General features: G+C 43.2%; 2 protein-coding genes across 2 annotated transcripts; both read left to right on the top strand.

Annotated features, from left to right (window-relative positions):
• Positions 1–1614: 1614 nt before the first annotated feature.
• Positions 1615–4717, top strand: ccdc28a (coiled-coil domain containing 28A). Its single transcript, XM_041966256.1, has 5 exons — positions 1615–2175; positions 2333–2514; positions 2652–2806; positions 3184–3206; positions 3383–4717. Exons 1-5 carry the CDS (start codon positions 2012–2014, stop codon positions 3435–3437), a joined length of 579 nt encoding a protein of 192 aa, XP_041822190.1. The 5' UTR covers positions 1615–2011; the 3' UTR covers positions 3438–4717.
• Positions 4718–5219: 502 nt separating this feature from the next.
• Positions 5220–14186, top strand: LOC121627517 (epithelial cell-transforming sequence 2 oncogene-like). The gene is made up of 21 exons (XM_041966448.1): positions 5220–5369; positions 6504–6616; positions 6737–6899; positions 6980–7235; positions 7313–7541; positions 7773–7908; positions 8021–8186; positions 8827–8955; positions 9061–9153; positions 10288–10494; positions 10611–10714; positions 10802–10939; positions 11015–11101; positions 11593–11702; positions 12359–12506; positions 12753–12826; positions 12929–13085; positions 13199–13264; positions 13364–13452; positions 13774–13946; positions 14053–14186. The coding sequence occupies exons 1-21, from the start codon at positions 5220–5222 to the stop codon at positions 14184–14186; spliced, it is 2922 nt and encodes a 973-aa protein (XP_041822382.1).
• Positions 14187–15409: the final 1223 nt, after the last annotated feature.

The following is a 15409-nucleotide window of genomic DNA, read 5'->3' as shown; positions in this document are numbered from 1 at the left end:
CCAATCCGAGCATGCATTGTGGGGAGATACAGGAAAGTTCACCTCACCTGCGTCCCTTGGATTGTGGGAGAGAAACGGAGCGCCGACCGAATCCCACATGAACACGCTGAAAACAAGATTCACAGAGGAAGGCCTCCCATCAGGTTTAAACCCATGTCCTTCTCAAAATAAAGCAACTGGGATAGCACTGATCCAGAGACAGATACAGAGATATATAGAGATACAGAGCCACAAATTGTAACTAAAGGAAGCAGGAATCTGTGTTAATGAAACACTGGAAATAATAACGCTGTACTACGAATCAGTCTCAACATGAGGAGACCACTGGTATGCAGGTCCAGAATTTAGCCAGTGACAAGGACCGCACATGTGGAACATGACTTTTTATAATAATGTAATATTTTAGAGATCCTCAATGGGGAACTCTTCTCTCTTGATCCCTCAACAGGAAGTCAGAACTTCCAGCTGCAAACTGAAATTCGTTTTCTGTGACAGATTCAGCTTTTATCTGATGCTTTATTTTCCTCCAGAGTGACTTATAAAGGCCATCATGTAAATTCCAACAAGGGAGAGCAATGCAATGGCAAATTTTTCCCTTTGGTGTCTGTAAAAATGAATCCAATCAGCTATTTGTGCAGCTATTCAAGACTGTGACGAGGATAGCATCACCTAGAGACCCCAAAACACACAGACCTTAATCCTCATTCAGTGCAAAATATTTGATGTGCAGTAATTAAGGTTTGAATGGTGTTGAGGAATTTCATTTAATTAGCATTATGAATATAGTTTATGTTTATGAAAGCATGCTCAGTCAATTAAAGTGTACAAAGTGCCTCTTTTCAGCATGTTTATCAGCCTTTAATACTTCATTAATTAAGAAGAGGAAAAACGAGGCGATCATTATTGGATGTTCACCTATCTCCCCCTTGTGGTTACTCTCTGCGACTACAGCTCAGTCACAGTTGATTCGAGTCTGTCGCTTTTTAAGGGAGAATCCTCTTTGAAATGTGCTATTTCAGAGATTTAAACAAATATCTACAAAAAGGCACAGTTGTCTTCATTACAGGGGGGAAAAAGACTCCACGAAGTCCTCAGTGAACAGAAAATGAGTTGTAAAAGTGGGAGAAGGGATTATGTAGAATGTATATCTCAGTAATCAAGTAGTTTTTGTAGATTTTTACTGCTATGTTTTCAGGATTTTAGGAAGATGACGAATAAATGCTTCAATTGTGTAACTAGTATTTTATTATCAAAGTCGTGTTATTTACAAAATATCCAGCCTTTTTGCAACGTAAACAGTCTCAAAATGTCACTTCATTGCGGAGAAAAGACACGATAAAAGTGGAATACGGCCGATGTTGGACCGAGTTCCAATTCGCCATTAAGGGACCTATGAAGGACACTACGCAGGTAGGTGAGAAAGTTTTATCAAGTTACGGTAGACTTTCAGTCCAAAAGAGGTATTCGGGTGCTATTCCAAAAAACATATTGTATTGTAATCATTGTGTTAAGATAGATGGCATATTGTATTTTAGTTCTCAGTGTAGTAGTCTTCTTGTAAAGATTTGGAATTTGGCCATGATTGGGTCAAGAGCGTCCCACCAAAACAGGAAGCTTTCAGAGTTTACATACAAGCTAGCGAACTAGCCTACGGGTTGCATACGCATTTTTTTTTATGTTTCCACAAATGTTTGAGTCGTTTGGATTATCTGTCAGTGCCACAAAGCACAAACGATTAGCTTAGCCGCGGCTGTGAGTGAATGAGTTCATCGGTTTCTGTTTGCGGCATTTAACTTAAACTGGCACTCTGTCCCTTCGAGTCTGAAGATTAGCAGATTAGCTAGCTGGCTAACGCTAGCTTGGTCACGAAACAGTATCTGGAAGGGTGACTCTTCTGCACGGTTAGCTGCACGGTTTGGCATTCAAGTACAGCGCTGTTGGAGTGGTGGGTGTCAAATTTCCGTGTTTTACCGTCTGTCTAGCCAACCAGACAGCACCGTAACATGAAGTTATGGAGGAGCGAAAGCTAAAGAGAAAGAGTCCCAGGAACTCCACCAACACAGCGGCTCCGACTGGTGGGTCTGGCCGGAAAACCAGCGCTTCCTCCGTGGGACGACATGTCGGCTACAGCCATAACACGGGAACGCACTCCAGCCAAAAGAGCAAGAGCAGGAGGTAGCAACCGGTCAAGTACCATTATATTACTCAGAATAGATAGAGATCAGATTTTTATCTTCAACAGAAAAAAGGGATGAAAGAAGATTGAGGTTCAGTCTTATCTGAATGTCAGGAACTGTAATCACTCACATTTGGCTGTTTTGTGTTGTTCCAGGGCAATTAGAGACAAACCCAGGCATCATCTGGGTTTGGGTGCAAAAGCTAATCAGAACCAGGGCCAGGCAGCACCTATCATCCAGCACTCCTTCCTGACTGATGTTTCAGATGTACAGGAGATGGAGAACGGCCTGCTCAGTCTCCTCAATGACTTCCACTCAGGGAAACTGCAAGCATTTGGTAATTTGGACTCCTCACCAGAACTCACACTGTCCCACACAGAAAGTAGAAGAAAAAAGTGTTTCAAACATGATTATGTTGAACATACATCAGCTGAAGCCACCTGTGCATGTTTTCACTTCCTCCTCTCTTGTCAGGCAACGAATGCTCCATTGACCAGATGGAGCATGTGAGAGAGATGCAGGAGAAGCTGGCCCGTTTGCACTTTGACCTCTATGGTGAGGTAGACGAAATGCCGGAGGACCAGAGGAAAATGGCCTGTGACACCAACATGGACAAATTACTTCTCAATGTAAGGCAGGAATAGCATTTATAACTGTATCTTTACTATATTTTCATGAATGTTTGTGTGGCAGCGTTCTTTTAAGACACCTGAATCAGACAGAAACAGTTATGCTGCACATTGCTCCATGGTTTGCAAATCATTGGTAAATCTGCTCCTGAAATGCTGCTGATCCAGCCCGTTGAGCTCACTGTGCTGTTGCATGTACTTGGAGAAAGCTGTGCATTGACGTGGTGTTAACTACTCAACATCCCAGCAAGGATTTAGCTGCTTATTCCCCTGCAAGCGTGAGCTGCTTGTTGCACGTCGAACGAGATGAAGCCTGGAAGGTCCGTCACAGTGATCTAAAATGTATAATCCGATAAAAATGTTCTTTCTCTCCACAGCTTGAGGAGCTGAGTTCTTCTATGTATCCTTTGGATGTTTAACATTCACCAGTCTTCAGGCATCAAAATCATCTTGGCTTATTTTTTTCAAGCCTTTTAAGTAAAACTTCGTTGCTTTCAGGTTACTCTCTGTCCAGCACCAGTCTCGTTAACAACATCCGATTTTTGCCTGCGTTTCTCCTTGACTCTTCTTCTCCAGTCAGAAACTGAATCTAGCCGACTCCCAAGAGATCCCAAGGACTGCCAGCATGTGATTTTCTCTCCCCCTCTCATCCCCATCTGACCCAGCTGTTTGTTTCATGCCGTCGAGAGGGACTGCAACAGATGAGGTGGAGTTGAAGCACGCTTGAGGCACTTTCTCTTAAGTAATACGGCAACAAAGCTGTTCACCAGCGTTCCCTGTGTGTACAGGGGAATGGATGTAATGTAACATGTCCCAACAGGGATGCACGGACAGCCTTATTAATCACTCAGATCGATTAAAAATACACTTATAATCTTATCGCACTGAACAGCAAGAGTACAATAATGAACTTGGTGAGATAAAATTGACTTTCACCATCAGATCCAGTATATTCCCTTTTCTCTTAGAACCAAAGTTATATAAAGGATGGTTTAAGATCTATTATCTGACCTTCAGTGTTATACTTAATATAGTGGCATTGGTGCATCCCTGTCATGGCCTGTTTAAAGTCAAGCAGTCGTCAGTCCACTAGTTTCCAAACAGTCTAGATTTGCAATACATTGCTAACCAAAGTGATATTGATATGAAGCTCTCACATTCGTTGTTGAAATCTTCAGTGTTTGTTTATGGGCTTTGTTAAAAGTGAACTGTTGCAATTTTCAGATATAAATGAATCTACTCTGTTGCACTTTGTCTTTTCTATTGTCACAGGTCAGTCAGTGTCGTCACAAACTAAACACCCAGAGCCAGACTTGTCAAAGTACAGATGCAGAAATTCTGACTGGTTAATAGAACTTTAAACACAAGCTTAGACCTGATCTGTGAGACGATAACAACCTAAAAACCTCTCCTAATCAGGTTAAAATTGTACTTAAATTCACTAAATCGTCCGAAAAAAACACATTTGAACGCACAGATGTACACATGTGTAAAAAAAAGTTTGTGCTTTTTGCGTAGAATTTCCTGCTTCATGTGAGTGGCCTGGTATCACCTGCAACACCTTGCTCAGTGTTGAACATATTTGCACATATCCATGCAACATGCGGAACACGCTGCACATTATCACCGGTGTGTTGGTTTGACGCTGGAAAGAATAATCCAAATGTTGATGTCACAGCCATGCCTTAATTTTTTATTTAATCATTTTGCCTTATTGGTGATAACCTTTTAATTGACTTACATAGAACATGTTGATTTTAGGTTTGGATCCTGTGTTTTAAGATAATCATTTGATGCTGCTTATTTTTGCTTATTTTTACCAGTGTTGTTGGGGGGAGGTGGGACTGTTTTGAAGAGTTTTCACTGTTTTGTGATTTTCCTTTTATTGTCTTAATAAATGTGTTGTCTGAATCTGTTGGCTACAGTTTTTAAACTATTGGACACTTGATTTAGAGGGGAAAGAGTGAGGGGGTATTGGGGAAGGACAAAGTGAACTCATTTATCCACCTCCTTTCCTTCCTCTGTTTTGTAATATCTTTGTACATGCATCGGGAGTTAACCCAGACAGACTAATTTAACCCAGTCAGGCGTAATTTTGGAGATTTAATTTGCATATAAATGTTCTTGAAACTACACTAACTCTGGGACAGTCACTTATTTTCACACACGTTGGCAACATGACTGACTTGTTTGCTATTTGCTGCATGATCACACACTCAACCCCCTCCTGTCACTCACGGATGTGCTGCGTGTGAAGGAATGCGCGCATCCTCTTGTTGACGCGTCGCTAAGGTTACTGCGCGCGCGGGGCTGCGCGCTTGTGCCCTGCGTGTCCGCTCATTTGAAAGCTAAATCTGACAGGAAGTGGGAGTTCGGAGCGTTTTCTCTCAGTGGGTTTTACCGTGTGAGAAACATGGAGACGAAGCTGAAATCAGCCCCGCACTCGGTGAAGCGGTGGCAGCTCAGCGGGACGGACTACGACCCGCAGCGCGTCCGCAGCCTGCGCTCCGAAACCCGCTTCAGCACCTGGACCCCCCTGAACAACAAGGCGAGCAACCTGCAGGTCAGACCAGCAAACAAAGCAGAGCCTGGAGTCCTGGAGAATTAAGTTTTATTAATTCATTTTATTAATAACCACCAGATGGCAGCAATGTCCACGTTATTACAGAGCGTCATTGATGAGCCTTTCATATTTGAAATGTACCTGGACTGCATCATAAACCCCTTAATACAATTTTAAAGCCATATTGTGGTGTAGGTGGTGGTGTCGAAGCACTGCGTATATAAACCGGGAAATAACCTTTATTAGCATTAGCATCATTAGTTATGCGAAAGCCACACAAAGGCTCAGGGTGGAGTTGATTGGTCAGTGAACGTGATTTTGGAACAGGTGTGCAAATTGGTGGGAAGTCGTCTCAATGCGCTTCCTGTCCTGTTTCCACACAGCAAAAGATAAAAATGATTTTAAGGTAAGTATCTTATCAATTCCCAATTTTTTTGTGATTTAACCAACTTTGCATGTTGTGAATTGCTTGCAGAGGTGGTTTGGGGTCTGAAGTCGTCTAGCCTGACATGAACACAGGACACTGCAGCTTTTATTATTATAGACTGAAAACAGGTTTCATTTATTCATATGTGGCCTTTATATTCCCTCTTGAAAAAAAAAATCTCACAAGGGAAGGCACTTTAATCCCATGATTTACAATTTGAGCATCAACAGAAAATAAATAATGATTGGCAGCACAAACTAAGGCACATAATGGACGTAAGTCAAACGGGTCTGTGCTTTCCGGTCAAATACAGTACATCTGTACTTAAGTGTTTTCACCCATGAGTCTTTCTGTCATCTCTAAATCCTCATTAAATTCCACTTTGTGTAGTAAAAGTTTATGATGGTGTCCTGGATAAAGGATAAGTTTGTAGAAAATGAGATGACGCTTGCAGTCTTCTGCAAAAAATACACAGAGGCCCGACTTGATTCATTCAGCCGTCATCACACCATCAGTCTTGCTCTGTGGTTTATTATTTATTAATTATCTGGAGTTTGCCATGCCTACAGTCTTCATCAGTGAGCTGGAAGCCAGTTTTGTAGCTTTTCGGAGAGCAGCCAGACTCTTTTGCAATCAGAGGCACCTTCCATACGTCCATTGCTGAGTGTTTAATGTTTGCTGGTGTCCTTTCTCCCATTTATTCGCAGTTATTTGAGGATAGGATGAACCTTGTGCTCCACTGGTTTGACCTGTGGACTGACAGACAGAGGAAACACTTGTTGCAGACCTTGCTCATAGGCTGCACCAGATCACAGCTCAAGTATGGCCCCTTTTTTTACCCCCTTCTTTTGTGTATTTGGGAATCTGTTGTTTTTGATACTCCCATGTGTTGATGCTGAGAGTTAGGCGTTAAAATGAAAACCTCTGACGATCTGAGCAGGTACTGTAGAGATTTGCTGATCGAGACAGTCCCTGTGTCTCAAGTGGACTTCACGGCGGTGCTGCCACGTTTCCTGTCCCTGTATGTGATGTCATTTCTGCCCCCTCGTGACCTCTGCTCTGCCGCCCAAGTCAGTTGGCACTGGAGGGTCCTCGCTGAGCAGGTGAGAGGCCCAGAAGAGAGGTATTTGAATTTCCTTGTGAGCCACTGATACATTTTTCCCCTCTGCCTCTTTCTGCCCAGGACTGTCTCTGGGCAGGACGGTGCATCAGAAGAGGCTGGTTCCTTCCGTACACCCCAGGAGAGAAGGAATTTGGAGCATGGAAGAACCACTTTGTCTCCTGTGTATCCACGCTGGACTGGCTCACTCCACGGGAGGCGGCCGAGCAGTACGGGACCCTCAACCAACAAAGCACGGGGCCGACGGAGGAGGAGGAAGAGCGGAGGAAGGAGAGGAGGATCAGGCAGATGATCAGAGACAAAGTGCAGGAGGAGAAGAGTGAGTGGAAAATAAAGAAATCAAAGGAAACTACAAGTAACCGCACACCTCACTGCTTACATCTGTGATATTTGCAGGACTGTCTCTGAGAACCAGGAGAGCCTGGGGCAGCAACACAAAGCCAGATGGAGCCAAAAGTGCCCACACCATGCGGCCCAGCTCTGGATTAACATTCAGCTCTTGGCCCTCTCTCTCCTGGCCTCCAGGGGCTGTTGGGTCCTCCAGCCTCTGCCTCAGCCTGGACAGGGGAGAGCCTGGGACTGAAGCCCTGAGCAGGGAGAGACTCCGGGGCTCTAGTCCAAGCAGGTGATTGTCTTCATATTAACTTACCTTCAGTGGTATCAGTTACCTGTGTTTTGAAAAACAAATGTTGATGATATTCTTTATAATATTTAGTTTATGTGAAAGTGTCAATCTTGATTTGGTGACGCCTGTAGTTACTGGTGGTAACAGCAAATGGATTTACATTGAATAGGGTATTTTTATGTATTAAAGCTGTGATGTGAATGCTAACCAAACCTCCGTCTTCTTTGTCAGTGAAAGACTGAACAAAGCCTGTGGAGCACTGTCCTCCTTCACCTATAGACCTGCACTGCCACACACAGTCCCTCCTATCCATCTGCCCCCTCCAGCCCTCTTACTGCTGGTCTCAGATAAGATTCCTGCCTACGAGGTAAAAGAAAAATAAGTCGGTCAGCACTGTTGAGTGTAAAAAGAAAAAGGCACAGTGGGAAGATGAACGTAAAATTTCTCCCTATCTGCTCTTTTCCTTTTGCTCAATCTAGCTGCTGCTGAGTGGTGTGAAGGCAGGAGTGATTGTGGTTCTGTATGACCACAGAGGGACTCTCTCAGCTCTGTTAACCCAGGCGGAGAGGGCTATTTCTGGGCAAGGAGTTCAGAGGCTGGGCCTGCTAGCACCAGGAGGAACGGAGGAAATGCATCTGCTTCACAGTGAGAATTAATAATCCTGTGTATCTTAATGTGTGGAAACACTGTTCCAGTCCAACTGGAGCCTCCAGTTCATCTCTCAGGATACTCTAACGCACATCTGCTGAAACTATCTCATGGCTTATTGTATTATTATAGCACCTTTTTTAAGTCCATTGCTATCCTCATCCCTGGCCTAACAGTTCATAAATCTTAAATTAATTTTACATTATGCATGGGCTCACCACCCTCCAGGTCAATGAGCCCTGCCTTTAATGTGATGAGTCAAGACTGAAAAGTCATGTTTTTAAGTAATTTGTTCTTGAAATGCACAGTTTTGTATAAGGAGTTGAAAGCACTTCCTATTTTTTACACACAGAGTACCTCATAAATTCTACAACATAACTCTGTGGCACATTGATTCATTTATCATTTTTTGACTGGAAAATTCTCAATATTTTGAAGTATATTTACCAAATCTTGTTCATTGCCTGCACTCTTATGAAGATATTTGTTAAAAGAGATTAACCTGATTAAGATGAGAATGCATGTCGGACAAACAGTTTAAAATTGTAGTTTCTGAAAAGTTGACATATTGACGAACCACATTTTCTCTTCTTTTTTCAGTGTGTGAATCCACTTTGTTTTACCTTTGACCCTTCAGGTAGTACCCTGTCAGAGAGGACTCTACTGACCCCCGACCACAGAGAGTTCTGGGAAAAACTGTGTGGCTGGGTGGCACCAGCTGAGGAGGGAGGAGGGATCGACATCTTCTCCCCGCTGGCTGCATCTGGTCAGTAGACGCAGATGTTTGGACACACACACTTCTTAAGAATCTGTGTTTCGGCCACTTTCCTGCGTCTGTCTCACTAACTTCCTGTCTCTCGCTTTCTCCCAGCATCAGGAGTGGCTCTCATCCAGACTCTGTCTACTCTGACTGGTCTCGAGGTTCGGGCGCCAATGGGTCTTGCCACCGGAAGTTTCCAGAACAGTGAGTCAGCCATGCATAAGACTGACTCAGCGTAGAAACTTCAGCCAAAAATGTTTGTTAAGAGCCCCCAGCGTAGGAATAAGCTCTAACACCTCCACGAAATATAGAAAGCAGCAGGCTCCTGATGTGATTCTTGGCCGAGAGGGATGTCTTGACTTTCATGAAATATTTAAAGTTGTAATCTTTACCATTTGCATGAAATCAGACCCCATTTTTCATGATTCGCATTAAGTAATTACTTATATATAGCAGTTTCCATTGTTAGTGGTGGAGTCCGCCATCCCTGTGTCGATTCAAAATGCCTTCTCATGCATGCGTGAAATCCACTGTAATTTAATCTCGGTAACATCATCCTGACTGTGTCCTCTTTGCTCTTCTCACACTGACTCAGAGCTGTATTAAGTTACTGCTAAAACAACTCAGATTCCAAAGAGTTGGAACATTGTGTAAAACAGAAACAGAATGTCATCGTTAGCTATCCCTTTGTGACAGATATTCAACTGAAAACAACACAATAACAATGTATTTGTTTGACCTCATCATCTTCATTGATTTTTGTAAATATCTGCTTATTCTGAATTTGATGCTGAAACACGTTTCAAAGAAGTTGTGACAGGAGCAACTAAAGACTGGGAAAGATCCAAATGAAATGAAATGATCCAAAAACACCTGTTTGGATCATTCCACAGGTAAACAGGTTGATTGGTTACAGGTGATAGTATCATGATTGGATATGAGAAGAGCATCATGTTTTCATAATATTCATATTTACGGTGTTTAAATCGCAAAACGGGATGATTTTTATTTGCGAAGAAGCCACAGCAAATGCACTGTGAATGTGTATCACTGCAGTTCATGTTCACTGGTTTTCAAAAATGTGTCAAAACAAGTAAAAAACGGCAAAACGGCGATTTTCTGCATTTCTTGGATAAAGCAGCTGCTCAAGAAGTGTTTGCTGTCCTATTAAACCGCACTTCCTGTTACTACAGCAGCGTTGCCAAATCAACCAGCACTAACATCTTTTGATTGCATCTTCAGTGTTTTCAGCTTCAGCTTCATGAGTCTATAAACTGCAGACCCCAGCAGTGAAAACGCGCCATGCTTTTGTTGCCCTCTTTGTTTACCCTCTCCCAGTCCTGAGTGAGTGGTCCGACGGCAGTGTGTGCAGCGGAGTCTCAAACCTGCAGCCAGCAGCGCCGGCGCTGCAGTTTGTGTGTGAGAGCGTGCTGCAGGGCTGGTGCAGACAGGCTCAGTGGATGGAGGAGGCTCTGGAGGAGCTGAGGGGCTGCCTGGGGCCACAGCTACAGCGGGTCAGCCTTCAGACCAGGGGCAGAGCCCTGGGTGGGTTTTTCATACATGTAACTTTAATCACAGTGGGACCAGTGGCAGGTTTAAACAAATGCCTGCATACTCTGTGTCCCGTAAACTTCCTGAAGAATCCGTTCATATGTTTACAGGTCATTTTCTTTGGGAGAAAACCTGCCTTGAGGAGATTTGTGTGTCCAGAGATCTGAATGAGGCTCTGACAGAGGGGCTCACTGCTCTCACAAGACAGGAGGAGGTGGGAATTACTGTCAGGGAGCATGATAGAACAAGAGCAAAACAGATGAGACGATCCAAAGTTAATCACGTTCTCTCTCATCTTCAGAGCAGACCTCTGGAGTTTCTTGCCCATTTCCTGACAAGATGGCGTGAGGAGAAGGACGGAGAAGAGAGTGTGGAGGCTGAGTCTGTAGCACCACTCAGCTCGCAGAAATGCCTGAGCAGGACACCTGAGCTGCCACAGGTGTGTGCTTTGTCCATTTAGAGATGGTTGAAGGAGCACACTTCATCTGTACAGCTCATCTCTTTCTGTCTTCAGACAGTGTTAGACTGGAGAGGGGCAGTTGCCCGCGAGCTGCACCACAGCGAGTGTGTATATCTGGGCAGACTGGCTGCTGTGCTGAAGGTATGGCTTCATGTTTGAATAACTGGACACTGTAACATTACCAACAAAAACAAAACTGAACTTTGTTTCCTTCAGGACATTTAGTGACTATAATATGTTCAGCTGCTGAGAGGCCATTGTTTCAGGTGCGGTCCCACTCGACATGAAGTCAAATCAGACTTGAAAATATTTCCTCTGCGTGCTCTCCAGAAAACATCCACTGATAATTGATAGGAACCGGGCCCTTTCAGGAAACTATGGGGAGTTCAGATAATACTTTTGTCATCTAGGTGTTGTAGATATTAAATGAATCATAGCTCTGCAGCTGCGTGCCTGATTTCTTTCTCACTTTTTTGTTAGAATCTGTTTTGGGGAGGATAACTTAGATGTTTTTTCAGAGCATCTACCAACCCAGCAATAGTTGTGTTTGTCCATTTAGGTGCGGAAAAGGTCCATGTTCATGTCTGAGACCAAGGTATTTAATCGATACCCGTTCTTTCTTTGTGCTGAAGGTGTACCAGGAGCCTCTTACAGCAGCCCTGAACTCCAACAGAGCCATTCTCAGCTATGCTGACATTCACATTGTCCTCAGCCCTGTCGCACAAATACTGGAGCTCAACAGGTACACACACACACACACACACAGTATTTCTATGATGCTCTCTTGTTTGGGTGCCTCTGTGTGAACATGACATGACAACACTGCAAAAAGCGAATCTAAGGAAGATGAACTATCTTAAATAAAGGCGGTATTTGCTTGTTTTCTGTCTGACAGGATTTGTCTTCTTACCAGGCAGTTTTTATGTTCGAGCATTTCACTTGTTTTCATTAATTAATTAGATTTTACAGCTTCTTACTGAGATTTTATTTCCAATTCCAAGTAACTTCATGCTTTAAACTAGAATTTCCAGAATTATTAAGCTATTTGATTGACGCTGACAAGTACGAAACTGCTTTGTCAAGGTCAGAATTTCTTTGTATCCAGAGAGACGACTTAACTGTGGGTTCTTTGAGACTAGATATGTTTACTTGTTTTAAAAATCTTAGTAAGTGAAGTTTTCCTGTTCTGCTGGCAGATAATTTTGCTACTTTTAAATAATATTGCTCCAATTTACAGCTTTTTTTTCTTGTTTTTGAGAGCTGATTTTTGGGTTTCAGTGAGATATGTATGTGTGTGTGTGTGTGTGTGTGTGTGTGTGTGTGTGTGTGTGTGTGTGTGTGTGTGTGTGTGTGTGTGTGTGTGTGTGTGTGTGTGTGTGTGTGTGTGTTTTGTTGCAGGGTGTTTCACACAGATTTAGAAGCCAGGCTTCAGCAGTGGGGTGCAGAGCAGTGTGTTGGAGATGTGTTTGTCAAACTGTGCTCAAAACTCAGAGTCTATACCAACTACCTCAACAACTACACCACTGCCCTCTGCACCATCGACAAGGTAAACTCAAACAACACCTCAAGCTAATCAGCTAAACTAGTTCTGGGCTGCTTTTGTGTTGAATTTAGTCAGATTCAGTATATCATGAGTTCAAGTTTGTAAAGTCAATTTGAGAGACTTTTCTTTTTCTTTCAACTGTAATAACAACACACAGTACCCTTTGCTATTTCAGTTCAAGGTATAATTTAGACCAACAGTTTAGCTGTACGATATCTAAGCAAAGGATGTTGTGTGTATGTGCGTCAGTGCAGGGAGACAAAGCCTTCATTTCGGGCTTTCCTGAAGAGAGCAGACAGAACGCTTGCAACGCACATGCTGAGGTAAAGGCATGAACACACACACACACTTCTGTCTTTCTGTGCTTCCAGGGCACTTTTCATTGATTAAATTGCAAACGTGTTTGTGTGCGTGTGTTTGTGAAGCCTGCAGGAGCTGCTGCTGTGTCCGCTGTGGAGAATCCAGGAGTATGTGACTCTGCTTCAGGCTCTGTCTGTGCACACACACCCCGGTCACCCAGACCGCTCACACCTCTCCTCTGCCCTCGACACCCTGCTACGATTCAGAGAGTTCACACAGAAGGTACGACGGCCAGGCAGAGCGTTGACTCAGTGCCTCAAGCTGATTTGAAGTGTGGAGTCTGTGGCATGTGTGTGTTAGTGCGACCAACACACAGATGTTTTCTTCTGTTTCAGTTAAAGCGTAACTCAGAGAGAGACAGGCTGATGGAGGAGACGCAGCAGATGATCCAAGGCTGTCCAGTAAAAACACAGCCCTCACATCTCGAAGCAGCATGAAAAACATACATGTTGAAGTATTTTGATATGATTGTGGTGTGTGTTCTGTATGTGTGTGCATAGGACCTGTGTGAAGGAAACAGGCAGCTGGTAATAACTCAGGATGCTGCTTTGCTAAGGAGCCCCAATGAACAGATTCCAGACTCACTCAGGTAGCTGCACTCATATTCCTGTTGTTGTAATGTGTTCACAGTGGTGATTTCAATCACTTTATATGCAGAAAGTTCGTAGAAGTACAATATTTTTGAGCAAATACCAATCTTACAGGCCAAACTGATGAGTTTTTCTTATTTACATAGAAATAGATTCGTCAGAGGGCAACGTTTACTTTAAAAACTGCTTTTTGTTTATGCTCAGTTTTGCATTTCAGTATTGTACGACTTCTATTCATGCACAAATTAAGCGCGGTGTGTTTTAAATTACATCACCGCAGACTTGATGTATGTAATCAAGTACTTCATTTCATTCATTAGGACCTATGAGCAGGTGGCTGATGTGGGCCTCTTCCTGTTTAATGATGCTTTGGTGCTGACACGGCGAAATGTGCATCACACACCTTTCACGCTGGCTCATCGCTGCACACACACTTTCCTGGCCTCTGTGGCTCTCAGCAGCCTGGCTGTCAGAGAGATCACGCATACACGCTGTGAGTTTTTACCATTAAAAAGAGCACAGTAGACTCAGAATATTGCCTGTAATCTTCAGTAAAAAAGTCTTTGACTAATCCTGAAAGTTAATGTCTTCCTCTGTAGATGTGAGTCATGCCTTTGTCCTGGAGGGGCCTTGTCGTTCTTGGGTTTGTGCCACAGAAAGAGGAGAAGAGGGAACGCACTTCCTGTGTGTGCTGCGTTCAGCCATCACCTCTGCTCTGACAGGACATCAGTGACGGCACCCTCACCACACACCGGCGAGACAAGAGGAGGTTTGGACGCCACTGTTGGCCCTCTTTATGTGCAAAAGTTTTCAAAAAAGTTCAGGAAATCTCAAAAGGCAGTTAGTTTCCACCCCACGATATGATGTAAAGACGTAGCACTCCTGCCACTCCAAGTCAGCATAGTGGAATACAGTCTGTAGCGACTCCAGGAAAGAAACTAAACAGCCGCTGAGACGGTGACGTTGGGTCAGCTTTGCTCTTGTCTGACTTCCAAAAAACACTTGCTGAGGTCCAAGCAAAATACATGAAATAACTTTAATTAAAGAAGAAGATCAAGCTCATAATCAGCTGCACAAGTGCTGATATCAGCTATGAGTGTCACCACCCAAAAACACGAGACCCAGCTCTTTTCTAATCACACAATAATAAATGACCATAACACAAATACTAACGGATAACCATCCCAAAAATATCAACCTTATTAATATTAAAAGTTCATTTCTGTCTGAACTCATTCACTACTCCGACACAGGCATTTTTCGGTATTTGATATGTTTGGAAGTTATCAAGTATTTTGTCACTTTGTTGTTTGGACCAGTCCCTGCTGATTTCCTGGAATGCTCAACGTATTACAGTACATGCCAGCCAGTATTGACACATACATCTTCACAACCTCCAACTGAATGTGACCCTGACTAATACCTGAACAAATATTGTTAAAACAGCAAAAGATATAACAATACTTTGACAGTAGGGCATGATCGATGATGTTGCTATTTAGAATCTAGCTGTTATTTCTTGCACTGTAAATCTGTCGCAGCTCAGAGTTAAAAACTGCTGCAGTGGTTTTGTCGCAGATTTTATGAACTTTTTTATTGAGTGTATGTTGACGTGTCAGTGGCGGTGGATGTTAGAAAGTGGCTTGTGTTGTGTTTGTCTGTCTATCTTTTGTGTGAAGTAGTGGAAGTTGATGCCTGCATTCATTCTTTTGACATAAAACCAGTCACATTAGCCCAACAATCCCAGCATCTCAAGTGGCTTTCCTCTTGCACAAACAGCCCTTTAACTGCCAGCTCTTTGTAGAAAAATCTCACAAATATCACTTCATATTCTCAGATCTTGTGTTATTGTTTCTCCTTGAACCACTTATGTTTCTCACTATCCAACAAATATTCCAGTTTTCCAGTATTTATAAACGCTTAATGTTACAAAGCAATTTTAAACTTACTACAATG

Source organism: Chelmon rostratus, chromosome 24 (assembly GCF_017976325.1).
Source record: "Chelmon rostratus isolate fCheRos1 chromosome 24, fCheRos1.pri, whole genome shotgun sequence".
NCBI lineage: Eukaryota > Metazoa > Chordata > Actinopteri > Chaetodontiformes > Chaetodontidae > Chelmon > Chelmon rostratus.
Note: the sequence above shows the minus strand (reverse complement) of the source record. Positions and strands in the feature narration are given on the sequence as shown.

Excerpts from the sequence above, each read along its gene's own strand:
- ccdc28a (XM_041966256.1), top strand. The coding sequence starts at position 2,012 with ATGGAGGAGCGAAAGCTAAAGAGAAAGAGTCCCAGGAACTCCACCAAC. Across the intron at positions 2,176-2,332 it reads CAAAAGAGCAAGAGCAGGAG|GGCAATTAGAGACAAACCCA; the intron begins GTAGCAACCGGT and ends GTGTTGTTCCAG. Across the intron at positions 3,207-3,382 it reads GAGGAGCTGAGTTCTTCTAT|TCAGAAACTGAATCTAGCCG; the intron begins GTATCCTTTGGA and ends CTTCTTCTCCAG.
- LOC121627517 (XM_041966448.1), top strand. The coding sequence starts at position 5,220 with ATGGAGACGAAGCTGAAATCAGCCCCGCACTCGGTGAAGCGGTGGCAG. Across the intron at positions 10,715-10,801 it reads CTCTCACAAGACAGGAGGAG|AGCAGACCTCTGGAGTTTCT; the intron begins GTGGGAATTACT and ends TCTCATCTTCAG. Across the intron at positions 12,827-12,928 it reads CTTGCAACGCACATGCTGAG|CCTGCAGGAGCTGCTGCTGT; the intron begins GTAAAGGCATGA and ends GTGTTTGTGAAG.